Raw genomic sequence first — 27,850 nt, 5'->3', positions numbered from 1 at the left:
CCTGGATTGGGCGGTTCGCGGGCTCCCTCTAGAGGCTACCTTGAGGTTCTGCTGCCGGACGGCGGCGCGGGCCTCTCAGAGGGGAGCCGGGAGTTGTAGTCTACGGACAGTGGCTGCCACGGAGTGATGCACGCCGGGAATTGTGGTTCTAGGGAGGGGCGGTTGGCCCAGACCCGGCTCCGGCCTCATCCGTATGGCGGCTGCGACACGCGGCTGCCGGCCCTGGGGCTCGCTCCTCGGGTTGCTGGGGTTGGTCTCGGCCGCGGCCGCCGCCTGGGACCTGACTTCGCTGCATTGCCACTTCGGCGCCTTCTGCGAATGTGACTTCCAGCCTGACTTCCAAGGTGAGGAGCCGCAGGAGCGGGGGGGCCGGCGGACCGGGGAGCCTTTGCACCCAAGGGTTGCGCCAGGGCCAGACCTGGAGGGTAGAACCGAGGGCCGGGACACTCGGACTTCCGGATGGCTGGGGCCGGAAGTGGGCCCGGCATTGCGGGACTGAGAGCCTGGAGCTCCGGACTTGGGGCGTAGGTTTGAGGAAGCCTTTTTGGGGTCTAGGGAGAGCCCTGCCAGGATGGAGAGAGGCATTTGACAGCAGGGCCTTGGGGGGAAGATTGGGCTTCCACAGGGGAGAAGCCTGCCTCGGGCGTGGTCAGGAGCCTTGGGCCAACCCTGCTGACAGCTCACACCCACTTGGAGCTGAGCTGAGTCAGGTCTCAGGATGGCTGCTGTAGCCGGAGACCCCAAGGGCCCCACTCCCTTTCTACAGAAGGGGAACGTAAAAATGTCCCGGAACAGAGGGAACCTTCGACCGGGTTTCCAGATAGGACTCCTCCCCACCCCCTTCCGTGACAAGCTTGTGTGTGTCCTCAGCTCTGATTCTGCCCTTCTTGTGGCCCTAGGTCTGGAGTGTGACCTGGCCCAGCACCTTGCCGGCCAGCACTTGGCCAAGGCGCTGGTGGTGAAGGCACTGAAGGCCTTCGTGCAGGACCCAGCCCCCACCAAGCCACTGGTCCTCTCCCTGCATGGCTGGACAGGCACTGGCAAGTCCTATGTCAGCTCCCTGCTGGCGCGCTACCTTTTCCGGGGTGGTCTCCGCAGCCCTCATGTACACCACTTTTCCCCCGTCATCCACTTCCCCCACCCCGGCCACGTGGAGCGCTACAAGGTAGGCTGGTGGCATCCTGGGCCACCATTCACCTGCATGTTGGGGTGCCAGACCCTAGGGAGTGAATGAATCCTCAGTCCAGAGAGGGAGAGTCACTTGCTCCAAGCCACACAGCCAGTTGGAGCCCCAGCCCTCAGGACCCATCATGACCAGAACTTGAGATGGTGCCATTCTACCTGGCAGGGAGTTCTTGCTTTAAATCATGGCGGGGGAGGGGAGGTAGGGGCAGTAATGGTACCTTCCTGCCAAGGTTGTTGCCAGGGACACGGGATCATATAGTTGCAGGTATTATTTATTGAGCACTTACCTTTGCCAGACAGTCTGCGTTATCTTCTTTCTGCAAAGCATAGTCCCAATTTGAGGCTCAGAGGAAGCATTCAGTAAATAGTCGCTCTTACTACTACTATTGTTGTTGATTGCAAGGTACTTTGCAGGCTGATCTGTTTCAGCTGTCAATATTACTGGGAAGGTTCAGGGGGCATAAAGGAACCTTCCCCTTTTATGGAAAGTAGGAAGGATCGGAGAATGAGTCCTGATCAGGCTGACGTAAGGCCTGGGTTTGAGTCTCTGTGAGCCTGCTGACTTGCTCTGTGAGCTTGAATAAGTCTCTCGCTTCTCAGGGCCACAGTTTTGCCCGCAGCCCCATGAAAGGATTAGTTTTTTCTGGGAGACCGTACCCTCCTGGGAAGGGGATTAGTTTTGGCCTTGGGAAGAAGTCTGGGGTTAGAGAAGCATCTCCCTCAGATTCCTGCCTCTCCCCTGCAGAAGGATCTTAAGAGCTGGGTCCAGGGGAACCTCACTGCCTGCAGCCGCTCCCTCTTCCTCTTTGACGAGATGGACAAGCTGGCCCCAGGCCTGATGGAGGTCCTGCGACCTTTCCTGGGCTCCTCTTGGGTTGTGTTCGGGACCAACTATCGCAAAGCCATCTTCATCTTCATCAGGTGGGTCCAGCTCTGCAGCAGGATGGTACGGGGACACCTGTCCAAGGTCTCAGCTATCCAGTCTGGGCCTGCGGTCCCAGAGCAGAATACCTTTCCTCCCCCTACCCCCAGGCCCAGTTGGGCTTTTCCAAAGCCCCTTACACTCTCACTGTGACACTGTTATTCACATTTTGACATTTTCAAAGCCCATTCCAGGCTCAGTCTTTGGGATCTTCACTGTTTGTTTGTGGAAGCCTGCTAGGTTAAGGGGCTTCCCTCTTTTGTGGCCAGGAGGACACAGACTTGGGAAAAACAGGACTGGAATTCTAGTCCCACCTCTAAGAGTCCTAGCTATGTTTCCTTGGGCAAATCACTTCACCTCTCTGAACTCCCATCTCCTTTTCTGCACAGCAGGGCCAATATCAATGCCTCACTGTCCTCCTAGAGGCCGGGGGAGGGAAAGTCAGTTAAGGGACCCAAAAGTGTTTTGTAAACTCTAAAGTGCGTGGCACATATAGGTGAATTTCCAGGGGTCATGGTTGTAGACACAGGCGCTGGAGAGGGGAAGTGGTGCCTGTGCTATGTTTTCAGTGCGTTTTTTGGCTCCTGCTGGTACTGAGCTGGGTCCCCAGGCTCAGGTTGTGTTAGGTGGCACGTGGGAAGCAGGGGCCATCCTGCCCCTCCTGAGCCTGCGTCCCCCATGGTTTCAGCAACACTGGTGGTGAGCAGATCAACCAGGTGGCACTGGAGGCGTGGCGCAGCCGCCGGGACCGTGAGGAGATCCGCCTACAGGAACTGGAGCTGGTCATCTCCCAGGCTGTGTTGGACAACCCGCACCGTGAGTTCCGCTCAGGAGGCCCCCCCCTGGGGTAACTTCAGCAGGTTGGGGCTTCACCCAGGGCTGGGTCTGATGCTTTGCCCACCGACCTGGTACTTCTCAGCCCACACTTTGGCGCTCCGGGGCTGTCCCTGAGCCCAACATAGACCCTTCCCCCATTGTCCCTTCCTGCAGATGGCTTCTGGCGCTCAGGCATCCTGGAAGAGCATCTCCTAGACGTGCTGGTGCCTTTCCTCCCACTGCAGCGGCACCATGTGCGGCACTGCGTGCTCAACGAGCTGACCCAGCTGGGCCTGGAGCCAAGGGATGAGGTCGTCCAGGCTGTGCTGGACAGCACCACCTTCTTCCCTGAGGACGAGCAGCTCTTTTCCTCCAATGGCTGCAAAACTGTGGCTTCCAGGATTGCCTTCTTCCTCTGACTCTCTAGATGGCACCCTTGCCCTCCTGGCCAGGCTGTGCAGGAGACCCCTGGGGCCTCTTCAGTAGGGACTCTTTTCCTGAGCCTCCTGGAGAGTGAGACCCAGAGTCCAAAGTGAAGATGAGGAGGCATGTTGGCCAGGCCATGGGCCAGGGGGCCAGGGCAGGCCCTGGCCTCTTAACTGCTCTCAGGGCATCTTGGCCTTTGCTTCCTTCCTTAGGGAAACCACTGGTGACCGCAGAACTTCAGTGAGCCTTGACCTTGCCCTCCAGCTTGAGCCTTCTTAAAATGTGAATTGTAACTCAGGGACTGTGGCTCATGGCTGCTCCCTCCCTCTTCAGTCTTACTCTTGGCCCCTTGGTCTGGCACCATATTCTCAATCCTCCATTCCATACCCTATGTCCCAGTATCGTAAAGCCAAGCTGAGACTTCTCAGTCTCCGTGAACAGACGGACACAAGCTGCCACTTGGGCCTAGTTTTTAAAGTTTTTAATTTTATAAGAGAACAAATACAATAAACTTAGCCATGGGACCAGAGGAATGTTGGCTGAGGTATCTAATTGCTCTGGAAGGAGGCTAGTTTGCTGAGTGCCAGTGAGCGGGTGTGTATGGGGGGAGGGGGTTAGAATCTCTTCCACACCCAGCAAGAAGTGAGGGGCTGAAGGGTCCCTCCAGAGAACAATGTAACTGCTAGGGCTGGAGTCCTGGCCAGCCTTGATTTTTCTGGCTGGGGTTTTCTGAGACTTAGGCTCAGGCCCTGGTTACTTCGGTCTTGCTGGAACCCGGGCTCGTGCTCTGGCTCAAACTCTGGGCAGCCTCCGTCTCGCTGGGCCTCTGGCCCTGGCCCTGGGCGGCCTTCATCTCGCTGGGCCTCCGGCTCTGGCCTTGGGCGGCCGCGGTCTGGCTGGGCCTCCGGCTCTGGCCCCGGGCGGCCTCGTTTTCTCTGGGCCTGTGGCTCAATTTTAGGTCTTTCCCGTTCTCCAACAGGTCTGAGGATTGAGTCTTCAGCAGTGAGGAGATTGAGGATGTCACAGCAGTGCCCGAGGTGCTCTTGTATTCCTGGCAGGTAGTGGACATCGCTGTCTCTGAGGTGGACAGGGTCCTGACTGGGAAGGATGTGCCAAGGGTACCTGTCAGGCTGCCCTTTGCAGACAGCTCCAGGAAAAGGAGGTGTCCGTCTCACCCTTGCCTATGCCCCAGAGGCCTCGCGTGGCCAAGGGGAAGGTCTGCCAGACGACACCAGCCCAGCCCTCCTCGGCAACCCAAACCCTGCAGGTGGGCCACGGCTGTAGGATAAGCGGGAGACGGTGAGGACCCCCCTCATGCAGCCCTCACTGAGGGTTCACCACACCCCTTGCAGAGCGAGGATCCTCACTCCTGCTTTAGAGTCACACAGCTGTAAGAAGCAGAGCCCAGAAGCATCTACGGGCCAGAGAGTCTCCGACCCCTGACCTTGGCCCACTCTGCCGCTTTGGTGTACTCAGGGCGGGCAGGAGCGCTGGGGACTTACAGCCGAAGATGCAGCCTGAAGAGGTCTGGCTGAGGTAGCTGTTGGACAGGGACCTCACCTTGCTGGCTGCGGCCTTCGGCTTCTCCTCCTAGGGCAGAGACAGGCAAGGCAGTCACCGGCTGTGGGAGGCCGTGGGCCAGTGGCACAGCTCTGGAAGGAAGACCAGCAGCTTAGAGTTCCTCAAGGGTCCCCAGTTGGGGCTGGGTGGGACACGGACAGGCTAAGACTGGCCAGGAAGGGGAGTGGGCAGACCAGACTGGCATGGCACTCAGAAAGGGAGTGTTTGGTCAGCTGCTTGGGCCTCAGTTTCAAAAGGCAAATGAGTTCAAGTGTGGGAAGGCTTCTGTAAACGGTAAAGTGCTGTGCCCTGGGGAATAGCTAGTGAAGAATGGAGGAATGTTTTTACACTTTACATGCCTCTCCCATTTCATCCTCCCACATATCTGGGAGGGAACTACCCTCTCATGGTCCAGAAACCCAGGCTACGGGTGCCGCAGCAGCCTGCCCGGGACACGCAGCTAAGAAAGCAGAGAGGCGGGGCTTGAATCCGGGCCTGCAGGACGCCACAGCCAGGCGTGTGGCTGCTGGACCCCTCCGACCCACTCACGCCTGCAGGCTGAGGGGAATGGAAGTGAGGACGGGCAGGCACTAGCTCTACCTCGCCCCGAGGGAGGGAGCTCACGATGACTTCAGAGGGCACACAAATCAAAGTTCTGCATTTGTGTGTTGCAGCGTGAGCTAAAAAACTAGCGCTGGCTGTTGCCGTTTATGGCAAGGGATGCTCGTGGTCCATTTACTCATTCGTAACGTTTCCTCTGAACACAAGTGTACTTGCATCAGCAGTGGGGCGGACAAATCGTGGGGCTTCCACAGGATGGAATTCTCTACAGCGATGAGAATGAGCGGTCAGCTTAGATGCATCTCACCAACAAGCTTAGTGAAAGGAGTCAGGCAAGCGGGCACACTGTATCTGTCCACGGGCGTGAACAGACACATTCATTTGTGATGTCAGCAGTCAGGACAGCCTTGGGGGTGCACTGGGCTAGGGAGGGACCTGGCAGGGGGCCTGGGAATGTGGTCTTTCAAAAGATAATGGTGTCGTGGGTGTATTCAGTTTGTGAAAATTCATCAGCTCGCCCCCTTAGGATTTGTGTACTTTTCTATATTTACATTACATTCAATAAAAAAGTTTTTTGAACTGGATTGCAGAATTAAGAAAATCCTGGCACAGCCAGCACACACAGAAGTTATGAAGGTGAGTGTGGCCAAGTGTGGGAAGGCCTCCTTGTGAGGGGCCCACATCCTCGTGTGCCCTTCCTCAGGGGTGTACCCCTTACTGGTACCATCCCCATCTCAGAGCAGAATGTCCCCAGCCCGAGTCACACAGCTGAGTGGCGGCAGAGCCAGACCCGGATGCCAGCCTCCAGCCAATCTGCATCCCTCAGCCCTGGCTTGGGGTACGCTCCCCCAGACCTCCAGGGCCCTAGGCCCCAGCATGTGGCACACTCACCTGTTTTTCCTCCTTCTTGGGGGCCTCAGCTTCCTCCTTTGGACCTGCTGGCTTTCCCTCCAGGGTCTGGGGGGTGGTGGCCTTGAGCTCTTCAGAGGTCTCGGCCAAAGGCTGTTCCTGCTTCCACCTGAGCTGCAGGGCCCGTGCCTTGTGGCGCTCTCGCTCCCGCTCCCTGAGCTGCCTGCCAAGCCATGGCCCCAGAGCGCTGGGTAAGGCCCCCCGCCAGACTCAGCCCACCAGCCCCGGAGGCTGGAGAATGGCCTGAGGAGGCAGCGGGGTAGGAGGAGTCTTGACCCCCGGCCATTTCCCGCTCCTGGCCCGAGGTCCCCATTTGGGGAACTTGCCCCACGATGCCTTGAGGGATGCCAGCCTGCGGGCTGCTCTCCGACACCCGATCCAGCTGCAACCTGGCCAGGTGGGCTGCCTGGCTGCCGAGCACCTCCTCCACCGACATGCCCGGGAAGAGGTTGGCCATCAGTGGGAGCAGCTGCCAGGAAAGATCCGGGTGTGGGTCAGGGCGGGGGGCGAAGGGTGTGGCGCTGCCCTGCCCTTGCAGAGGCCTTCTCAGAGCTGACGTGGGAAGCATTTGCAAACTGCGGTTTTTAGAGGGCCAGACCTTCTTGCTCCAGAACTGGGAGGAGCCTGTGAGGAGGCCTACCGGAAGAGAGCACACTGACCCTGACCTGGCCAGCCAACTACAGGTGCTGGAGCCAGCCTGTGGGGGGTTGGCCTCTAAGTGTGTGCCCTGGGGCAAGGGAACTGACCTCTCTGAACCTTACCCTCTTCACCTGCAAATTGGGGGTGATAATAATGTTACCTGTCTCATGGGGTGCTGAAGAGGGGAAACGGCAATGCAAGTTGAAGTGGCTAGAACAGGACCTGGCACACTGTAAGTGCTTGGCATTGGCCGCTGTTAGATTTTCTAGGAAACCAGACTGCTGGGAACAGGGGGTATCTTTAAGCAACAGTGGGTATTGATTCTGGAGCCCGCCCTCCTGGCCCAGCAGGAACCCACCTTAGGTTGTTTGGGGTTAAGGAGCAGGACGGTGGCAACATCCAGGCGGGCCCCCAGAATGTTCTGCAGGAGCTGCCGGCTCCTGGCACGGTGCAGGTAGTATTGGGCCTTCCGGGGGTTGTGCTGGATGGCCACTGAGAAGTGGCTCTCTGCCTTATGGAACTGCCTGCAGGACACAGTGGGTCACAGGCTGCTGTGAGCTGGGCCCTCTGGAGGGAAATAGCAATTGCTGGGCCCCATTGGGGAGTCTGGGGAAAATCAGGCTGGTCTCTGCTCTTCTAACAGTAACACTCTTAATGGCCCCAACACTTAAATGCTAGTATAAGACCCCAATATAAGTGAACGTGTTTTTTTTAAATAAAGCTTATTTATTTTGAGAGAGAGGGAGGGGGAGAAAGTGGGGGGAGGGGAGGGGCAGAGAGAGAGAGAATCCCAAGCAGACTCCTTGCTATCAGCTTGTCAGCACAGATCCCAACGTGGGGCTCCATCCCGAGAACCGTAAGATCAAGATCTGAGCCCAGGGGCGCCTGGGTGGCTCAGCTGGTTGGGCATGCGACTTCAGCTCAGGTCATGATCTCGCGGTTCACGAGTTCGAGCCCCACGTTGGGTTCTGTGCTGACAGCTCAGAGCCTGGAGCCTGCTTCAGATTCTGTGTCTCCCTCTCTCTTTGCCCCTCCTCTGCTCATGCTTTGTCTCTGTCTCTGTCTCTCTCTCAGAGATAAATAACATTAACAAAAAAAAAAAAAAAAAGACCCGAGCCAAAATCAAATCAGACACTTAACTGACTGAGCCACCCCAGCACCCCTTTAAGGGAATGTTTTTAATATCTACGAGTAAGGAAGACCCTTCTGAGAATGTCACAAACCCAAGAGCTAAAAAGGAGAAAATTTGACTACGATTTAATCCCAAGTTACCGAGTAGCAAAACCACCACAAAGGAAAGCTAATAAATGGGAGAAATATATTTTCCCACAGAGGCAGACGATAATTTTCCCAGCCTACAAAGAACTCTGTAACAACAACAAAAAGTTTTAAAGAGCAATTTATCATTTAAAAAAAAAAAATCTGGTTGGGACCAGCCATAATGATGAACACGCACAAAATGGCAGTGCACTAGCCATTTAAACTTGCAACATAAATGAACTCAAGAGTGTTTCTTTGCCTACTGCATTAGCAGAGTTGAAAATAGTCTTAAAAAAAAAAGAAAAGAAAAGAAAAGAAAACAGTCTTAACACCTGGCACTAGGGAGATTGGGAAAACAAGACTCCTTTCCTGGGGGATGTTTACAGCGGCTTACTATTTGTGGAGAACAATTGGATATTATGGTTTTCTTTCTTTGTTTTTTTTAAGTTTATTTCTTTTGAAAGGGAGAGGCAGTGCTAGTGGGGAGGGGCACAGAGAGGGAGAAAGAATCCCAAGTAGCCTCTGCACTATCAGCATGAAGCCAAGGAGGTGGGGCTCAATCTCACAAACCGTTGAGATCAAGACCTGAGCTGAAATCGAGAGTTGGACACTCAACTGACTTGACCCACCCAGGTGTCCCAAGATATTGTTTTAAAATGTTAAATGTTCACACCCTTTAACACAACAATTTGGCTTCCAGCAATCTAACTGTGGCATTCCTAGTATAATGCATGAAAATGTGTATCTTGGGTGCTCATTACGTTATGTATAAAACAAACAAACAAACAAAAAAATCCCAGAAAACAGCCCAAATATTCATCAGTAGAAAGTTGTCTAAAGAAATGAATTGTGGTACTTCCATAAAATGGAATACCATGAAAATAATAAAGAAGAATGATATAGTCGCATGTATAATAAGATCGGAAGTCAAAAGACAGTTTAACGTTATTTCATTTTGTAAAATGGTACTAATTGTTAATATATACATAGGAGGGGCGTGATCAGATGGTGATCTCACAGTTCCTGAGTTTAAGCCCCACACGGAACACTGGAGATATTTTATAAAAAGTGCAATTACCACAACAATATTCTGAAAAAAGTGACTAATTTTTCACAAAAACTTGCCTGGGAGAGCAGAGGATCTCGACCCAGGGTCCCAGCAGGCGGCCTCGAGCCATGCCCCGCCCCCCAGCCCCACGGGGTCCCGCCCACAAGTCACGCACCTGCTCCTCTGCTCGCAGAAGCCCATCTTCTCCTGCAGCAGGCCCATGCGGATGTTGGCACCCTCGTCCTGTGGGCTCAGTGCCAGCGCCTGCTGGTAGTCTGCCTCCGCAAAGGTCAGGTTGCCCAGCTGAAAGAAACAATCTGGGGCCCAGGGACCCGGGGACAGGGGGCTGAGTGGGTCCTCAAGCCCAGTGCCCAGGAGCCCCAGCCCCGCTTCCCCACCCCCAGGGGATCCTGAGACTGGTGGCTACGAACTCCCGTGGGCGGTGGAGGGCACCTGCCGGTGGTGGAGGGTGCCTGCCGAGGTTTGCCTTGCCTCGGGGCACCTTTCACCAGTAGCCTGATTCTCAGCAGTTTGAACAGACTGTAGCCCTTGTCTAAGGCAGCACTTCCCAAAGTGTGTCCCCAGGGCCCTGAGGCTCTCTCTCCCTCCTCCCGTCCTCCCTCCTTCGGGGGCCTCAAGTGCCCAGCCTGGACTTGGAGGGGCAGGGGCAGCCCGCGCTCACCCCCACGGTTGATGTACAGGCCTTTCTCCTGCTGCTCGTCCCTGAGGGCTTTGTTGAGCAGCAGCACCCCCTCCTGGTAGGCACCCTGCATGTAGCAGTGCACCGCGAAGTCGTTGTAGGCCAGCAGCAGCTGCCGCTGCGCCTGCTGCGCGATGTCCTCCTGGCGCTCGCTCATCATGTCCAGCGCCTTCAGGATGTCCTCCACAGCTGCGTCAAATTCCCAGAGGCGGCGGTACATGATGCCCCTGCGGGGGAGGGGCATGAGGGCCAAGGCACCCCCACCAACCGGGGTGGCCAGCCAGACTGTTGGCCACTCTGGACCATCTTGATCGGGGGAGGTGGCGTGAGGGCCCCCCTCCTCGGCCACTAGCTTAGATGTGGGGCGGGCTCTGGGTTACCACTTGGATAACCTGCTGGTCACTGGTAGTTTCGTTTTACTCAAAAATAGCTTCCACCTTTGTTTTTGGGAAGCAGGTGCACGCCAACCTCTATGCAAAAGACCTTTTTGTGCGTGGGGCGGATGTTTTACCCCACTGTTTATATGCACAAACCTAGGTTCAAGGAAGTTAAACGGCCCCAAATCGTGTACTGAGTCCTGGGCGGGGGGAAGATTCAAACCCAAGCCTGTCCACTGAGCTGGGCTGAGCCTGCCAGCATGGATGCTCAGCAGGCCTGGGGGGCCAAAATTCCCAGGTTAACTGAGGCGGCTGCCTGCCCCTCCTCTAAGGGCGAGAGCAGCTACAACCTTCTCCCCAGCTTTGACCCTAATGGGTTGTAGGGAAAGATTATTAGAGGCTACATGGGGAAACTGAGGCCTGGGGAGGATCAAGGCCTCTCCTGAGTCCACACAGCACGATCCAAGATGGGCACCTCCCCACACAGTACCGGAAAAGAAAGAGGCCTGGATCCAGAGGGTTGTTCTCGATGGCACAGTTGATGCGCTGCAGAGCGTAATGAAGCTTGCCCTGCACGGCTAGGATCCCGGCATCTTGGCGAGCCTGCTGGGCTTGGTCCACCATCATCTTGAGCAGCACCTTGGCCTGTGGGTGCTTGGGGTCCAACAGCAAGGCTCTGTGCAGGTCTCGATAGCAGAGGCTGGGCTGCAGGGGGCCAAGGATGACATCAGGGCCGCAGGCTCAGCTGAGCTCCGACCTGTCCCGTGGTGAAAGCACACCTCCAGGCCTATAGGGGCCTTTCTCTGGGCAGGCAGGCACCGTGTCCCCCATCCTCAGTGCCCCTGCATTGCTATTACGCCTTTTGTTTTTTGCCTCATGAAGGAAGCAGGGAGCATTATGGGAAAATCCCATCCCAGGCCCCATCCCTGCTGGTCCCTCTCCAGATGTGACCTCAGGTGAGCCAGGTCAGCCTGAGTGGTTTCTGCCATAGAATGGGGCTGCAGATGCCTCCTCCTTGGAGAACTTCTTCAAAGCTCACTCGAGGTGGGTGGAGGGTGTGTCCTCCTGACCGTGACAGTCATTTCCCCCCTATCCTCCCACGCACATGCCTTCCCCAACTCCCCTGACCTTTAAGCCCAAGACTACTCTGGCAAGGAACAGATACAGACCTGGGCACAAACAGAAAACATCCCCAGGCAAATACCTTCCACTGGGTAAGCAAATCTGTCAGTGAGTCAACAAACAGTTTTAGCAAGCATTACGTGGCCTGTAGGGTAATTGGTTGGAGGGTGAGCACAGCAAACAGTGTGGACACCAGGTGCGAGCGGAAGTCAGGAGGAGGAAGATGGCAGAGGCAAGGGACAGGGCTTTGGAGCAGGTGGGCTTGGGTTCAAAGGCAGCACCAACGAGAGCTGGCTGTGTGACCTTGGACAGGCCCTCTGGACCCAGCTCCTCATCTGTGAAAAGAGGACAATGGGTTGTATCTAAAGGGGGTTACCTCGAGTCTTAAAGACGAGCATGGGTCAAGTGCTTTGAAGGTGTGTACATGTGACAGAGGTGGAGGTGGCAGGAGGGGCTGAACTCCCACAGTCAGCAATTACTGATAATTACAATAATTATGAGTCTCCTGCCTCGGGAGGAGACTCTCTCACTGAGTCACTGTGGGGCCCAGAAGCCCAGACCCCGGCACGGAGAGGCTCAGGTTTCCGGCTACCCCCAGGATGCACCACCTGGTGACTGAGGTGAACCCACCCAGCCCTTCCTTCGTCCCCCCCGAGTTCCCCCACTCCCATGCACCAGGCCAAGCAGGAACACCAGGCATTGTTCTGGATCCTTCCCTTTCCCTCAAGCCCTCTCACGTCCGTCTCTGTTCCTGACTTCCAAAGGACTGCGGGACTTGCCCCTTTCCTGCCACCCCCATGGCCACCCTCCCTTCTACCTTCCTCTCCAACTGGACGGCACCCAGGCTCCCGGCCTCCCGACCTGCCCCTCCAGCCCAAACTCCACCTGGGAGCCAAAAGGATCTTTTGAAAGCCCACTGCCCCAGGGAGCTCCCCTTTGAGGCTCTTGCTTCCCCAGGAAGAAGTCAGGGTCCTCTTCAGTTCACAAGACCTTGCCTGATGCCCTCTCATACCTGCAGTCCTCTCCTCTCTTGTGACCCCAAGTCTCCCTTGCCCCCAAGCCGTTCCCTATACTGTCTGGCCCCATGCCCAGTGCAGGGCTCCTAAAATGTTCACTGAGGCAAATAAGGAGAGAAAGGGGGTGCCTGGGTGGCTCAGTTGGTTAAGCATCCGACTCTTGGTTTTAGCTCAGGTCACGATCTCACATTATGTGAGTTCGAGCCCTACGTCAGGCTCTGCACCTAGGCGGAGCCTGCTTGGGATTCTGCCCTTCCCCTGCTCATGCTCTCTCTCCCTCTCAAAATAAATAAATAAATAAGCATTTAAAAAAAAAAATAAGGAGACAAAGGAAGGGAGGAGGAAGAGCTGCCTTATCTAATGGAAACTTGGGTGCCCCCACACTCATGAAATCATTCTTTGTGTAATTATCTGCTTAAGGACGTCTCCCCTGGGCTGTGAGTTCCATAAGGGCAGGGATGGCACAGGTTTCTCACCCTGGGGTTTCTGAGGGCCGACACAGGCCTGGCACAGAGCCAGAGCTGAGTGACAACAGGACAACTATGCTGAGTGGTCAGTGACGGCTGGGGACTCTGCCCGGAGAGGACAGTGTCGCCACCACATGGACAGCTTAGCGGCCTCCTGTAATCACAGGGTATGCGGGGGGCACCCAGGCAGGGGGAGGGCCACCCTCGCCCTGCCCTCCCTGCTCTACCTTCTGGAAGAAGTTGTAGAGCCTGGCCCGGAGGATGTAGACGTCGGCATTGGTTGTGCCAAGCTGCACCTCCTTGGTGACGAGCGAGAGGCAGTCCTGGTGCCGTTTGAGGGCCAGGAGACAGGCCATGCTGAGGGTAGGGGGCAGAGGCACTCTGTCCGCCGGGCGAGAGGGGCAGGAAGGGGCTGCCAGGGGAACAAGGACACATGCCGGGCACTCACCATCGGTAACGGAAGCTGGCTTTCTCGGGCTGGAGTGCAGAGGCTTGCGAGAAGATTTTCAGGGCATCCAGGAAGGCACACTGCTCGAGCAGGCACTGGCCCTGGGGACACAGGGGGGAGTCACTCCTGCTTGAAACCCAGCAGCACCTATCAGTTGCAGGGGGCACCACTGAGGCAGGAGGGAAGAGAAACAAGAGACAGGGACACAGCCCTTCAGATCTAGGAGAAAATTCAGGGGACAGAGACACAGAGATGGAGAGACAGGGACAGAGATGGAAAGAGATACAGGGCTAGGGAGACACAGCAAGAGAATTATACAGTTGACAAAAACACAATACAGGGGCACCTGGGTGGCTCAGCGTCAGTTGGTTAAGGGTCCGACTTTGGCTCTGGTCATGATCTCATGGTTTGTGAGTTCAAGTCCTGCATCAGGCTCTGCCCTGACCATGCAGAGCCTGCTTGGGATTCTCTGTCTCCCCCTCTCTCTCTGCCCCTTCCTTGTTCATGCTCTCCCTCTCTCTCTCTCAAAAATAAACAAACATTACAAAAGAGAGGGACAGCAATACAGAAACAGGAACAGAGAGAAACAGCAAGTCTTGGACTTTGTTGGTATTTTGTGACTTAATACTTTTGTCTTGAACTGTGAATGGGGAATGCTCTTACCTTCTTAGTGCTTGAGCCTCTCTAGACGCTAGGTTTGTGTGGCCCAGTACAGAAGCCACCAGCTTCGTGTGGCTGTACAAATTTAAATTAATGAATTAAGTAATACCAAAAAATTAGTTCCCCGGTCACACTGTATCTCAAAGGCTCATCAGTCCCAGGTAATCATTGTAATCAGACCACTGTAATCACTGCAGAAAGCTCTCATTGGGCGATGTTGCAAAACACTTTATCCAGCTCTGGAGGTGGGAGAGGCCACGAGAGGGGCAGCAGGTACAGATGGGACAAGAAGGTCCCTAGAGGCGGAGCTGGTCCCTGGAGCAACGAAAACCCCCACAGCTGAAGGGAGAGCCAACAGGCTTGGGTGTGAGGCGGGCGCCCTGGGTGGGCCTGCGGCAGCCCCAGGCACCTGCAGGTAAAGGACGAAGGTAAGCCGCTCCAGGTATTTGGTGTTCTCCGGCTGGAAGGAGTAGGCCCTTCGCAGGTTCAGGGCGGCCGAGGAGAAGTCACAGAGCTGGATGTAGGCCTCGGCGCGTAAAGCATAGAAGTCTACCTGAGGGAGAGAGGACCCAGGCTGTGTCCCCTCCCCACCATCCGCTGAGGCCTGAGGCTCAGTTACCAGAAGGGACCTAGAGAAGGGGCCTGGCAGGTTCAACGGTGAGGGCAAAGTGTGTGTCAGCAACCGCCCATGTCCACCGCTCACCAGCTGGGAGTTCAGGTGGAGGGCGCGGGAAAAGTACAGCACGGCCATCTCCCAGTCCTCTCTCTCCAAGCACTGCTGGCCTTGGTGATAGCTGGGGAGGGGAGGGGGGCAGGAAGCAGAGGGGCTGGCTCTGACTTTGGCCAGCCCAGGGCATACAGCTGCAGCTGCAGGTGGGTTGGGAGGAGGGAGGCTTGGGTGGAGAGACAGGGTTGGGCAGGTAGACAGACACCCAGGGAGAGGAGGCTGGCCTTCTTGGAGCTCATCCAGGCCACCATCTTCATCTGCTGATGTGGGAGAGCCCTGTTATACAGTTGAGTTCACCGAAGCCCAGAGAGGGAGAGTAACCAACCCAAAGCTGTAGGGCATGTCACTGGCTGTGCAGAGTAGGAACCTGGGACCCTGGGACAAGGTAGTCACTCACTACTCCCTGACTTTGAGGGGCACTGTTAATCCCGTGGCCTTTGGCTTTACATCATCAATGTTCTGGAACACCTGGCTGGTCCCAAAGATGCACTGTAGGGTCCCTTTGGGACTGGATTCACCCATGGCTTTGAGACGTGCTGTGAGGGAGCCGGGTCAAGTTCCAGAGCATCCTAGAACCAAGGGACAGCAAGTTGGGGGAAGGCCTCAGAGATGACCTCTGCTCCACTGACACACTCTCCTCAGGTGTTTTACAGGATGGACGAGGGCTGGAAATGAGGCTGGTAGGAGGCCTCCAGAACAATTTGGGTCCTGATGGCACTCCTAGCCCCCTTCCCCTTAGGGATTTCCAATTTCTCTCCAGTCCTGCTTCTCTCCCTCTCCTATGGTCAAAGTCAAGGGCCAGGGTTCTCGTACACACACTGCCCTCTGCTCTCCTCCTGGTTCCCCTCAGTTCCAGATCCATCTCCTGACACCCAACACTCTAATGTGTCCAGCTGAGGCCCCGCCCCAAGCTGCAGGCCCAGGAGGTCCTGCAGCCCCTCTGGTTATCTTGTGGGACTCTCATGCCCAGCAGGCCAAATTGAGCACTTCCTGCCCCAGGCTTTCCCACCTCGGGGAGTCCACCTCCGGTCCTGTCTGCCTCACTTCCTTAAGATCTCTTAGATCCCTTCTCTTCTCTCATCCTCTCGTCTGGGTCGATGCCATCTCTGTCCGGTCACCAGCTCCGACCACCTCTCCGAACTCCCCACCGGACACAGGTCCCAAGCCCTCAGTTCTCTATGCAGCGGCCAGGGACTTTAATGAATTGCACAACTGATCCCGCCTCTCCTCTCCTGTGCTTAAAACCCTTCTTGAGAACTCAGCCTTGGTCTCTTCCCTCCCGACCCTCTCAGGCACCTCTCTGGAGTTTGTTTTGAATTCCCTTCCGGGAGGACCTCCCGAGGCCCACCCCTGACGTTGCTAGGCAGCATCTCCAGGACGCCCACAGGCTCCGCCCCCCTGGCCACGCCTCCGGAGTCCCTGGGTTAGAGCTGGGAAGAGGTTAGCAAACTTATGGGCGGGGGAGGCTGAGGTACGTCAGGGAGAGGACTTGTCAGGTTTCCGCAGCCAGGCAGGGCCACAGCAGGGGCCAGAGCAAGCCTCTCTCCTCCCAATCCGGAGGTCACGCAAGGGTTCCGCAAGTCCACAAGAAACCCCACAGGAACACTGTGACGCGGCGCCGCGGAATGAGTGGAGGCTCGGGCTCAGCCGCCGCCCCGCTACTTCCGCTCCTTAGGAGCATGGCGGCCCGTGGCCCGCCCGGGGATTGGACGCTGGGGACGGATGGCCACTGCGATTGGTCGAGTCCTGACTGACGTCAGGGCGCGGGGCCTACACCGTGAAAGGGGGCGACATGCGGCCAGACGGCTGCCGGCGACCTACGCTGTGGTTGAGTCGCGCCATGAGCGTGCTCACACTGGAACCCCGGCCCGCGGGGAAGCGGTGGCTGGTGAGTGGCGTCGGGGGCGGGGGCGCGGCGGCGTAGGGGCTCCTGGGCCCTAGCTAGCTCCTGTTCTGCCGTTGTCTCCAGACACCATCCCCCAAATTCCTTGTCTCGGTTATCTTATCTAGAAAATGGGGCCAGTATTCTGACGGGCTGTAAGCTTCCAGGAACTCTGCTCCTGCTCCAGGCGCTCTGCCCACTCAGCTCCCGGGGCACTCAGCCTTCTGGCGTCTCCGGGGTTTCTGGCCCCCCTTCCTCACTCTACCCTGCCTTCCGTTTCCCTTTCTCGGGTTTGGGTCCCAGGGGGCGCTGTAAGCCAGAGGGTCGCGAGAGATGTCGCACCTCAGTTTCCCCGGTGCCGCCCGCAGGTGGCCGGTCTGGGGAACCCTGGACTGCCCGGCACGCGGCACAGCGTGGGCTTGGCGGTGCTGGGGCACCTGGCGCGGCGTCTGGGTGTGGCGGACACCTGGGCGCGCGACCGGCGCTGCGCGGCCGACCTCGCCGTGGCCTCGCTCGAGGATGCCCAGCTGGTCCTGCTTCGGCCCCGGCGGCTCATGAACGCCAGCGGGCGCAGCGTGGCCCGGGCCGGTGAGTCAAGGGCACCAGAGATGGGCCGGCCGGGAGGGCGTAGGGGCCACAGAAGGGGTTCTGGGGCGGCGGTAGATCTCTTCACCTCCAGGTGCCTGTTGAGCTGCAATTGCTGCCTCTGGCCTCGGGTACTTGAGGGGATCTCAGTTTCTTTATATGTGAAATGGGGTCAATTGCGGCCCCTCCTCACGAGAGCCGTGAGTCGGGACAACGCCCTCTGGGCAGATGGGCAGTAACCGGGGCCACCATTTCCCTGTGCCAAGCGGAGCTGTTTGGGCTGACTGCTGAGGAGGTCTACCTGGTGCATGATGAGCTGGACAAGCCCCTGGGGAAAGTGGCTCTGAAGCTGGGGGGAAGCGCCAGGTGAGGCCCTGAGCAGGTCAAGGTGGGCTAGGGAGGACAGCCTCCCAGTTGGAGTGGGGGTTAGGAGTGCCGATCCCAGTCTCGGCAGGGAAGAGGGGTGCTCTGACCCCAGCCTGGGCTGGGAGGGGTGAAGGGTGCTGACCCAGGGAAGCACTAATCGTCCCTCCCATATCCCTTGAAGGGGCCACAACGGAGTCCGTTCCTGCATTAGCTGTCTCAACTCCCATGTGAGTCTGCCCCTTTGCCCTGCCCTGGGTGTGGTGGGCCAACATGGGGGCCTCCCGCACCGGGCATCAAAACTCCCTGGGTCCCCCTCTGGCTCCCCCACAGGCAATGCCGAGGCTGCGGATAGGCATCGGGCGCCCCGCCCACCCTGATACAGTGCAGGCCCATGTGCTGGGCTCTTTCTCCGCCGCTGAGCAGGAACTGCTGCCTCTGTTGCTGGAGCGAGCCACCGACATGCTCCTGGACCACATCCGGGAACGAAGCCAGCGGCCCTCGTTAGGCCCTGACCTCAGTGAATTCCTGCCTCCCTAACCACCATGCCCACACATCAGCCAGGTTCACAGAGGTGCCGTGCCAACCTTTGGTATCCACTTTTTATAGACCTCTTCTCTGGGCTGCCCCAGGCCACCTATAGATTAAAGAGAGGGGACTATGGCCACAATGGTCCACTTCTGGGATGGGGATTGGTCTTCTCTCTGTGTTTTACTTGGAAGGTAGAGAAACTTCAGGAAGACTAAACTTTTTGAACCTTTTCGGAGAACCAGAGGTGTGAATCTGTAAAATTAAAGATGCGGCATGGAAGCTGAGGCCTCCTTAGGGGATTCCCACGCTTCCCCTGCCAGCGGAGGAGGGGCCGACAGGGTCTGGCAAGCCCCCCTCCCAGGTGATGCGTGGGCGTGCCTTAGCCCACAGTGAGGCCTTGCCACCCTTTTCTTTGGCCCATTTTACAGATGGGGAGACGGAGGCTTAGAGGGCTCCATGCGGCTGCAGTGTGGCAGAGCTACATGATCTGTACCCAGGGCTGGCTGCCATCTTGCCGTGCCTGGGGCCCTGGCACGCTTACCTCAGGGCTGCTGTGCACCCGGAAGGTTCCCACATGGGTGGTGTGTGAGAGCAGCCTCAGGTCCTCGGGGTTAGGTGGGATGTGGGCCCGTCGAGGCACCAGGCCCAGGTCCCCTGGCTGGTAGGGTGTGATGCTGGATGGCGGCTGACGCGGAGACCCCATCTTGGGTGGCTGGGTGCCAGGCTGGCTGTGGAGAGAGGACTGGCATCACCACCTGCATTTCCTAGTTGAGGACGCTGAGGTTCAGAGAGGCTTTGGGAAGCCAGGGTTGTGGCCCAGGGTCAGCTGAGAACAGCCCTTGGACAAACAAATTCCACAGCTGCTTCTGAGGTCATACAGGGTCACTCACTCACTCACCTGCCCTTGGGTGGGCTGTGGGCCTGGCTCTCCTGATTGAGATACACAGCCAGCCGGGGGCTGAGGACCACGGCTGAGCTGAGCATGGCCAGCACTTGGTGCAGCATCTCCTTGAGCTGCAGCTGGAACACGACATCAGAGTCGCTGTCCTCCTCATCAGGTTGCATCTGCCGGTCGAGGGTGGGGATGGGCCCGCGGAGATCAGGCTCGTAGTGACCCCGACACCCACCTCTGGGAAACACCCCAGAGCCCCTTTTCTCCAAGTTTACCCTGGCTGTGGTGGGATACCCATTCTCCAAATGAGAAGCCTGAGGCACAAGCCCTTCCAGGGCCTCAGAGAGGGACTCCAGCAACTTGGAGACCTTCAAGGGATCTTTGAAGTACAGAAATCAGGAAAGGACTTGCCAGGAGTCTCTCGGGGGGAAAGGCAGCGGGGTGGGTGTTGGGGGGGCTCTGGCCCTGGCCCAGCCTTCTCCGGGTGTCCTGGTTATCTCCAAGCAGTGTCTGACGTTGGCTCACTCCCCCCGCCCCTTTCACCCACTTTCTGTCACCTGTAGAACGTCCCGTAGGATGAAGGTGGCCCGGGCCAGGGCTGCCTCCAGATTTGCCCGAACCTTCTGCTCTTCAGTCAGCTCCCGCTGTAGCTGTTGTGCCTCAGCCTGCTGCCTCTCCAGCTGCAGGTTCAGCTGGTCTCTCTGACTCCTGGGCCCAGGACCAGGACGAGTCAGCCACCTCCCTGCACTCCCTGCACTCGGCGGTTTCTCTCTAGCCCCCAGGAGCCCTCATCCAGCCCCAGGCCTCGATGCCCCTTGGGAAAGGGGAAGTCACCGGCCGGAGTCAGGTGGCCCAAAGGGGATGGCCTCAAGCTCGGCCCCCCTCGCTCCCGCCGCGCGCCCCTCCGCAGGGCGCACCTCAGCGTCTGTGTGTCCTGCTGCAGCTGCCGGAGGCCCTGCTCCAGTTGGCTCAGCTGGAGGCGCAGCTGCTCGGCCTCCACTGTGCCCTGCTGCTGCTCGCGGCACTTCTCAGTCAGCATGACAATGATCTGCGGGTGCGGGCAGGTGGCCATACCCTGGCCCCTCTGTGGGCCCTCAGCCTGACCCCCCTCCCCCAGCTCCAGACTCCCCCAGAGCTCACCCCCTTGTACAGAGAGGCCAGCCAAGGCACTGGGGGCCCAGCACCATCTCTGGGCAGAGCCCCCAGTGGCCCGGGGCAGGTCCCGCTTCAACAAGTTATGGGGGCTTTCGACCAAATAAATAAAAACCAGAGGTGCGCCCAGCACCCAGGATCCCCCACAAAGGACCCTGTCCCGTTGCTGCTGCCTCCCTCATGAGTTGGCTCCAGCCCGGGACCCAACCCTGCCGGGCTGTGTTTGCCCTGAAGCAGCACCCCTAGGGTTCCCGCCTGCTTTATGCACCAAATGCCCTGTGACAAGGTCCTGGCAGGCACACCTTACGGTGGCCTCTGCTATGCCTGGCCATGACCTTCTGGGCGTTCTCCAATAGATCCAGCTGTTTGCACAGCTCGTCTCGGGTGCCCTTTAGCTCCTCGTTCTCCTGTAGCAGCTGTGCGCCTTGCCGGGATATCTTGGACAGCTGCAGGGTGACCGTGTTGTTCTCCACGATGGCCCGCTTTGTCGTGTCCCACATCTGGCTAGTGGCCACCTTTCGGTACTCAGTGGCCACCAGGTTCACGCGCTGGATGATCTCCTTCCTCAGTCTAGTCATGGGTGGGAACGAGGGGGTATCAGGCGGAGTGGGCACAGGCATTGCCCTCCCGTGTGGGGTTCCCCAGAGCGCTTAGGGCCGCCTCTATGCTCTATCTCCCAAAAGGGGCAGGGCTCCAGGTAGAGCCCCTGTAGACCCTTTGGCATTTTGATCCATATCAATGTATTATTCCCTATTAAACAAATGTAACTTAAGTCATGAAAAGTGGCAAGAGGAAGTCCAAGGATTTCCAGTCCCATGTGAGGGCTAGAGCTGGGAGCTTATCTATTTTTTCCACCCCTCCTAACATCACCAGCCAGGATTCTGAGGAGCAGCAGGATGGGGAGTCCCTGAGCTAGTGCAGTCCCCCCAGTTTGAAGCTGAGGCTCAGAGGCCTGAGCTTGGCGTGGCCTCAGCACCCAACCTGCCCACCTGTCCTTGTCCAGCACAGACTTCTTCTCGAGGTTGTACACGTAGTCCTTGTAGTCACTCTCCTGCTTCCGTAGCTGGTCTTCCAGTGTCGTGAACTTCTCTGTGAGCTCCTCTTTCTGCAGCCGGAACTCTTCCAAAGCCGCCAGCTTCCCCCCTGCCCCACCGCAGGGCACGGGCCCGGTGAGGGGCCGCCTTGGGAGGGCAGCGATGGCCTTGCGCGATGCCCCTCCCTCCCCCCTTCCTCCAAGTCCTCCTGCCCTCCCTGTGCTTCTCAATCCAGTAAGGCCAGACCCCTGTCCCTACGAGATGCTATGCTCCGTCCTGCCCTTATTCATTGTCTTCATCTGAAACACCGTCTCTTCCCCACCACTAATCTTATGAAGCCTCATTCACGTTTCGCCTCTTTGGAAACGCCTCCCTTGACCTCTATTTTCTGGAAAGTGACAGTGACAACAGCCATTGAACTTGAACAACTTCTCTGGGCCAGGCACTACTGCTGTCCTTAAGCCTCAAAAAAAACCAATAACCAAAAACAAAACAAAAAAAAAATGCCAGCTGGGTGACCTTGGGCAAGACACTTCAACTCCTTGAAGTGCTTCCTCACCTACAGACGGGGCGGGGGTTGATAGTATTTCCTGCCTCGGACGATGGCTGGGACAATTACGGAAGGTAATGTGTGGGAAGCAGCACATAGCTGCTGTTACTCAAGGTAGACGTATCATCCCCATTTCCCAGCTGAGAAACCTGAAGGTCTAGGAGAAGTGTTTGCCTAAGGCCACAGAGTAAATGGTAGAGCTGGGATTAGAGCCTGAAGAGCAAGAGCGTTGGGTTCCCTGCCCCCGTGGTGTGTGCCCCGGACTCGCCTGCCAGTCCCCTCCTCACCAAGGATGATGTTCTCCGTGGTGAGCTGGTCCTTGGTCTCCTGGAACTCATGGCGCACCTGGGCTAGCTGTGCCTCAAAGGCGTCCTTTTCTACCTCCTTGGCCAGCTGCAGGCTTTGCAGCTGCCCGTTGAGTTCAGTGATCTCATCTACCTTCTGGTTGAGTGTGCGCTTGAGGAAGGCCACGATCTCCTTCTTGTTGTTGGCCAGCTGCTCAAACTCCTGGCGGAACAGCTTCTCCTGCACGGCTAGTTCATCCCACTTCCGCTGGTACCTGAGGGGGGTGCAGGGCAGAGGTCTAGAGAGTGAGCAAGCCAGGCCTCCACGCAGCTGGGCCTGCTCCCCTGGGTCTTCCCATAGGGGGGCATTCGAGGTGCCTCACTGGGAATCCAGCCTCATCTCCCACTGTGCCCCCTGATCTGCACTTAGGACCGTAGCCAATGCCTGTGCTCAATGCTGTACATCCATTACATCACCAGAATGTAAGCTCCACCAGGCCAGAGCCTTTGTTACACTCACAGCTGTGTCCCCAACACCTAGGACAGTGCATGGTACATGGTAGGTACCTGGTGTGTATTCATTGAATCTGTGAGGAAGTGGGTACTATGATAATTATGCCCATTTTGCAGATGAGGAAATGTAGGCTCAGAGGGTTGAAGAAACTCCTAGTCAGTAAGTGGTGAAATCAGAATTTGAACCCAAATCAGTCTGATCCCAAAGTCAGGGTTCTTAACCACATTGTTTACTGTTGCAGTTGGCCAACTCTGCACCCTCCCTAACGCGTCCATGCTTTGCGATCCGAAACCTTTGCACCTACTGTCTTCCTTACCCTCATCTGCCCGGTGAACCCTGGTGGGCCTCCTCAGTGGAGCCTTCCTGAACCTAAGCCCCATTGTGACCCTCTTTTTGGTGCCCTCCTGTTAAGTGGGCCCTTGTTTAGTCAAGACCCGAGGTCATATCCACTTGGCAGACCTCTGACTTCTGTATTCTTGGGGTCTGACAAAGGGACTCGGCAAACAGTAAGCACTTGACAACTGTCTTCCAAATGCATTTTTCCCAAATGCATTCCATCTGGTTTCTCAGCTTGAGGGAAACGTGAATTTTTAGAGAGTATTATATAAATGATTTACTGGTTTCCAGTGGAATAATTTGTAGAAGTTGTTTGGAAAGCTGCTTTACTTCATTATTTATTCAACATCTTTGTTTTAATATTTATTTTTGGGAGAGCACAAGTCGGGGAGGGGCAGAGAGAGGGGGACAGAGGATCTGAAGTGGGCTCTGCCCTGACGGGCTGCCAGCAGCAAGCCGGATTGGGGTTCAAAGTCACGAACTGTGGGATCATGACCTGAGCTGAAGCCGGACGCTCAACTGATAGCCACCCAGGTGCCCCTATTCAACCAACATCTTCTGAAGGGCTGCTGCTTTACAGGGCATTGGGGAGTGCAGAGCCGAATGACTTGCTTTGTGGAGGAGGGAGCAGTTTGGCACAGGGAGGTCAGGAGGGCCAGGGCTCCCATCCTGGCACCTCCTCTTCCTGGGAGTGACTTCCCTCTCTGAGCCTCAGTCCCTCCGCCTGTACAATGGGGATGGTCAGGACCTCTCTCCTGGGACTGTTTCAAGGACACAGTGAAGCGCCAGCACAGGACACACCTGTGGGACTCAACGTTGGCCGTGAGTATCTGCAGCATCTGAGGAAGAACTGCCTGACGGTCATGAAAGGGGTTATTTATTTATTTATTAGAAAGGGGTTTGTCTTTTAAGGGTCACCCTGAGACTGGGCTAGTGCATCATAACTAGGAAGAAAGTAGTTTCAAAATAAGAAAAATAAGCAAGTGAGCATGTCTCAGAAGAGGTACAGACCCTTCCCACACACAGTTCCATCTATGTCATGCAGCCCTGGGGAGACAACCCTCCTTTACATTTGGGGAAACTGAGGCCCAGTGTGAAAAAACACCTGGGCTCAGCAGGTGGGTATGTCAGTTGTGTACACAGTGCAGGGAATCGTAGCGCAGGCGTCATGGGAGTGGGAGAGGTGGTGGGAGGAAGGACATGTATTCTACCCACCTCCAGGGGGCTGCCATTTTCAGTTCATCCCACCGATTGAAGTCTGTCCTTTTATAAAGCACGTGATCCCACGGTGCAGGAGTGAGGCAGGCACGAGCGGTGCTTGCCTGGGGCAGGGTTGCCAGTTTAGCATTAGGGCCCCAGGACTCTGGGAGCTGAGATGGGTGAAGTCAAATTGTGAAGCCTCTCAGTGTTACTTAGGAGGAAACTGAGGCTGGAGTCTAGAGGCCAGAACACACGCCTCGGACCCCCGGAGCGAGCCTGCACAGCAGTCAGCTCTGAGCAGGGCTTCTGACCCAACAGGACCACCCTGATTGCCTACCCACCGGGCCAGCCTGTCCTCCAGGTCTCGGATCTGGATGTGGTAGAATTCTCGCATCTCCTCGCCTAAAGGCGTTTCCACAGGCTTGCTGGCCATGCTGGCATCCTTCTTGCCACCTTTCTTCTTCTTGACCTCGGGCTCCTTGGTCCCCTTAGTTGCCTTCTTTTTGGGAGCCATGGCTGGTGGCAACCACTGCCCCAGGGCCCCTTTAAGAAGCCAGGTGGTTGCTAAGGAAGTTGGTCCCATACATAGCAACAAACTCAGGGAGTGAGGCAGATCTTAAAGGGACCCTGCCCTCTTCCTGGCAAGGTTGGGCACTAGCAACCAGCCTCCCCCTCCGAGGCCAAGCACCGACAGAGGCTGTAAGCTGGATTGTCCCAGATCATGGCATCTCAAAAATCAGGATGCCAGGCTCTTGGGGCACTTTTTTGGACTCTGGGGAGACCTCTCCTTCCCCCGGGTGGAAATGTTACAGTGGGTGAGCCCTAGAAACCACTGCCTTGCCTCACTGTGCCAATCAGAGAGGGGGACTTCCCCAGAGTCCCCCAGAACGAGAAGACAGTCACCTGGCTCCCATCCCAAGGAACCTCTCTCCTGAGGCCTCTGAGACCATGCTGGGATCTCAGGATGACCCTGTTCAGAGACTGGCTCCGTGTTCCACAAGGCTCAGTGGAAATGCTCCATCTGCCCCAAAGTGTCTGTTAATTGTTCCAAAGGCATACAGTGAATAGAGAAACATTCAGGAAAATCTACTAAATCCCTGCAAGAATGAGGGTGGTATTTGAGCAGTGACCCACCCCCTTATCTGCTGGAGTTGTGTTACTTTATTTTGAGACAGACAGAGAGAGAGAGAGAGACAGAGCATGTGGGTGGGGGAGGGGCAGAGTGGGAGAGAGACTCCCAAGTAGGCTCCGCACAGTGCGGAGTCCGACACGGGGCTTGAATCCCGCTGTGAAATCACCACCTGAGCAGAAATCAAGAGTCGATGCTCAACCAACAGTCACCCTGACGCCCCACTGCTGAGGTTTAAGAAAAAATATGTATTTGTTCTTTGCCCCTGGTTTCTGGCAGAGGACCTAAAACCCTCCAAATTTCCTAAATGAGACAGTATCTTTTGTTATTCATAACAAATCTCTTGCTGTGCCTGAGTTTATGCTAATGAAGGGACTGTGGGTGGGGGACAGCCTCAGGATGGGGGGCTAGTCACCAGAAAGACCAAGCACATAGAGGGTTGGAACTTTCCACAGAACCCACTCCTGCCCCAAACCTCTGGGGAGGAGAGAGGGGGTGGATATTGAGATCACCAGGGGCCAAGGATTTAACCAATCAGGTGGTATGCCTGGAGGAGGCAGGGAAGTTCTGGGCCACCCCCTGCCCCATGCGTCTCCCATTTGGTTGTACCCGAGTTGTATCCTTGATAATAAAACAGTAAGTAAAGTGCTTTTCTGAGTTCTGTAAGTTGTTCTATGAATTATCAAACCTGAGGACAGGGGTCTTGGGAACTCCGGAATTTGTAGTCAGCTGGGCAGAAGTATGGGTAGGCGAGGTACCCCATTGGTGGCTGGCATCTGAAGGGGCACAGTTTCATGGGATTGAGCCCTTGACCTATGGGGTTTGCACTGAGTAGGTGGTGTCAGAAATGACTTGAGCCATCGGCCACCCCAGTTGGTGTTGGAGATTTGGAGAAATGGTGTAGAAAAGTGACATGTATTTGGTGTCAAAAAAAAAAAAAAACAAAACCAAAACAAACGCATCCACTCCCCATCCTCGGTTCTGTGTTATAGATGTTTAAGCTGGGGTGCACCGTTCTGAGCAAGTGGGGGCATCCTTACCCTCCAGCTCCTAGTCTGGGGCCACAGCTTCATCCTGGGAAGGGCAGGCTGCTGGCCTTTCTCATCCTCCTCTCCGGTCCTACGTGGCAAAATCTCGTTTCAAGCAGGTGCAGCAGACAAGACTTCCCACACGGGCCCACTTGCAAGGTGGAAGCTTAGTCCAGGCGGTGGCAAGCTGGGAATACTTGGACCTTGATGGCCCCCACCGCGGTTGGCCCATAGGGTGGGGGTTCCCCACCCGCGGGAGCAAGCTGAGAAGACCAGGGGCTGCCACCTCCTAGTTCTCACTTGTAGAGCACGGTCACTCCAGGAAGAGTAGGTCTGGCTCCCAGCTTGGGTGCAGTGGTTCATGGGTTCTGCTCTGGGGAAAAACAGGCAGGGAAGGACAAGGAGCTCCACGGTTCTGCCCCGGGGAGCTGACTTTATTTGTATCAGAACTTCAAAAACTCCTGTGTGTAAGGGCGTTGTCCAAACCAATGGAGATCTCGGTAGAGAGCAATGAAGAGGAGCGGCTTCAGAAAACAACCATTTGGGGGCGCCTGGGTGGCTCAGTCGGCAAAGCATCTGACTTTGGCTCAGGTCATGATCTTGAGGTTTGCTCAAGGTTTGCTTCCCCATCTGTCAGTGGGGTTAATAATGACATCTAGCTCCTAGAATTGAGAAGATTCAGCAAAATAGATAGAAAACACTCATGCCTGCCATAATAATTGCTCAATACTTATTAGCTACAGTTAGAATTATTACCTATATATTTTTTGATTCAGTAAAGCACTAGTTTAAACCACTGATTCCTTTTGTGATTGCGGATATAAGGTTAACACAACAGTAACCATCCTCTGCCTCATGGGTAGCCACCATCCTAATTTTTAAAAACTATTTATTTTACATTTTATTTTTGATAGAGAGCACAAGGCGGGGGGAGGGACCGAGAGAGAAGGAGACACAGAATCCGAAGCAGGGTCCAGGCTCCAAGCTGTCAGCACAGAGCCCGACGCGGGGGTCAAACCCACAAACCGCGAAATCATGACCTGAGCCGAAGTTGGACGCTCCACCGACTGAGCCACCCAGGTGCCCCTATTTATTTTTTGAGAGACACAGAGAGAGCTCAAGCGGGATTGAGGGGTAAGAGGGGCAGAGAGATGGACACGGAGAATCCCAAGCGTGCTCTACACCATCCGCGCAGAGCCTGACACGGGGCTTGAACTCAGAACCGGGAGATCGTGATCTGAGCAGAAATCGAAAGTCGGACGCTTAACCAACTGAGCCACCCAGGAGGCCCCCTAATTTTGGTTGATGTATCATTCTCGTGCAAGCATTTGCACATTTACAACATACGTATCCATAGCATTATGTAGCTCTCTATGCAGTTTTTTTTTTTTTAATTTTTTTTTCAACGTTTTATTTATTTTTGGGACAGAGAGAGACAGAGCATGAACGGGGGAGGGGCAGAGAGAGAGGGAGACACAGAATCGGAAACAGGCTCCAGGCTCTGAGCCATCAGCCCAGAGCCCGACG

The 27,850-nt window shown here is 56.3% G+C and overlaps 4 protein-coding genes across 7 annotated transcripts; 2 read left to right on the top strand and 2 right to left on the bottom strand.

Moving 5' to 3' along the window:
- Positions 1-148: 148 nt before the first annotated feature.
- Positions 149-3,878, top strand: TOR2A (torsin family 2 member A). 2 transcript variants are annotated; one of them, XM_040482398.1, is made up of 5 exons: positions 149-344; positions 900-1,165; positions 1,931-2,106; positions 2,796-2,923; positions 3,098-3,878. In XM_040482398.1, exons 1-5 carry the CDS (start codon positions 194-196, stop codon positions 3,340-3,342), a joined length of 966 nt encoding a protein of 321 aa, XP_040338332.1. In that variant the 5' UTR covers positions 149-193; the 3' UTR covers positions 3,343-3,878. The 2 variants fall into 2 exon arrangements, with proteins under 2 accessions (XP_040338332.1, XP_040338333.1); XM_040482399.1 differs by lacking the exon at positions 2,796-2,923 and having other exon boundaries at positions 3,098-3,233.
- TTC16 (tetratricopeptide repeat domain 16) lies at positions 3,814-16,269 on the bottom strand. 3 transcript variants are annotated; one of them, XM_040482393.1, is made up of 14 exons: positions 16,140-16,269; positions 15,241-15,412; positions 14,820-14,910; positions 14,526-14,669; positions 13,457-13,557; positions 13,236-13,365; positions 10,894-11,108; positions 10,009-10,253; positions 9,502-9,643; positions 7,377-7,542; positions 6,706-6,848; positions 6,362-6,542; positions 4,910-5,001; positions 3,814-4,447 (listed from the first exon to the last, which is right to left on the bottom strand). In XM_040482393.1, exons 2-14 carry the CDS (start codon positions 15,363-15,365, stop codon positions 3,964-3,966), a joined length of 2,259 nt encoding a protein of 752 aa, XP_040338327.1. In that variant the 5' UTR covers positions 15,366-15,412; positions 16,140-16,269; the 3' UTR covers positions 3,814-3,963. The 3 variants fall into 3 exon arrangements, with proteins under 3 accessions (XP_040338327.1, XP_040338328.1, XP_040338329.1); XM_040482394.1 differs by lacking the exon at positions 14,526-14,669; XM_040482395.1 differs by lacking the exons at positions 13,236-13,365; positions 14,526-14,669; positions 15,241-15,412; positions 16,140-16,269 and having other exon boundaries at positions 14,820-15,089.
- A 137-nt stretch (positions 16,270-16,406) lies between these two features.
- Positions 16,407-18,434, top strand: PTRH1 (peptidyl-tRNA hydrolase 1 homolog). Its single transcript, XM_040482400.1, has 5 exons — positions 16,407-16,731; positions 17,094-17,313; positions 17,577-17,676; positions 17,858-17,903; positions 18,007-18,434. Exons 1-5 carry the CDS (start codon positions 16,636-16,638, stop codon positions 18,211-18,213), a joined length of 669 nt encoding a protein of 222 aa, XP_040338334.1. The 5' UTR covers positions 16,407-16,635; the 3' UTR covers positions 18,214-18,434.
- CFAP157 (cilia and flagella associated protein 157) lies at positions 18,249-24,680 on the bottom strand. Its single transcript, XM_040482397.1, has 9 exons — positions 24,508-24,680; positions 22,120-22,391; positions 21,238-21,391; positions 20,551-20,818; positions 20,014-20,144; positions 19,654-19,804; positions 19,103-19,269; positions 18,746-18,932; positions 18,249-18,456 (listed from the first exon to the last, which is right to left on the bottom strand). The coding sequence occupies exons 1-9, from the start codon at positions 24,678-24,680 to the stop codon at positions 18,385-18,387; spliced, it is 1,575 nt and encodes a 524-aa protein (XP_040338331.1). The 3' UTR covers positions 18,249-18,384.
- Positions 24,681-27,850: the final 3,170 nt, after the last annotated feature.

This window comes from Herpailurus yagouaroundi, unplaced genomic scaffold (genome assembly GCF_014898765.1).
Source record: "Herpailurus yagouaroundi ecotype Mexico unplaced genomic scaffold, PumYag 160, whole genome shotgun sequence".
NCBI classification, from domain to species: domain Eukaryota; kingdom Metazoa; phylum Chordata; class Mammalia; order Carnivora; family Felidae; genus Herpailurus; species Herpailurus yagouaroundi.
The sequence above is the reverse complement of the archived record's forward strand: the minus strand, read 5'-3'. Positions and strand labels throughout refer to the sequence as shown.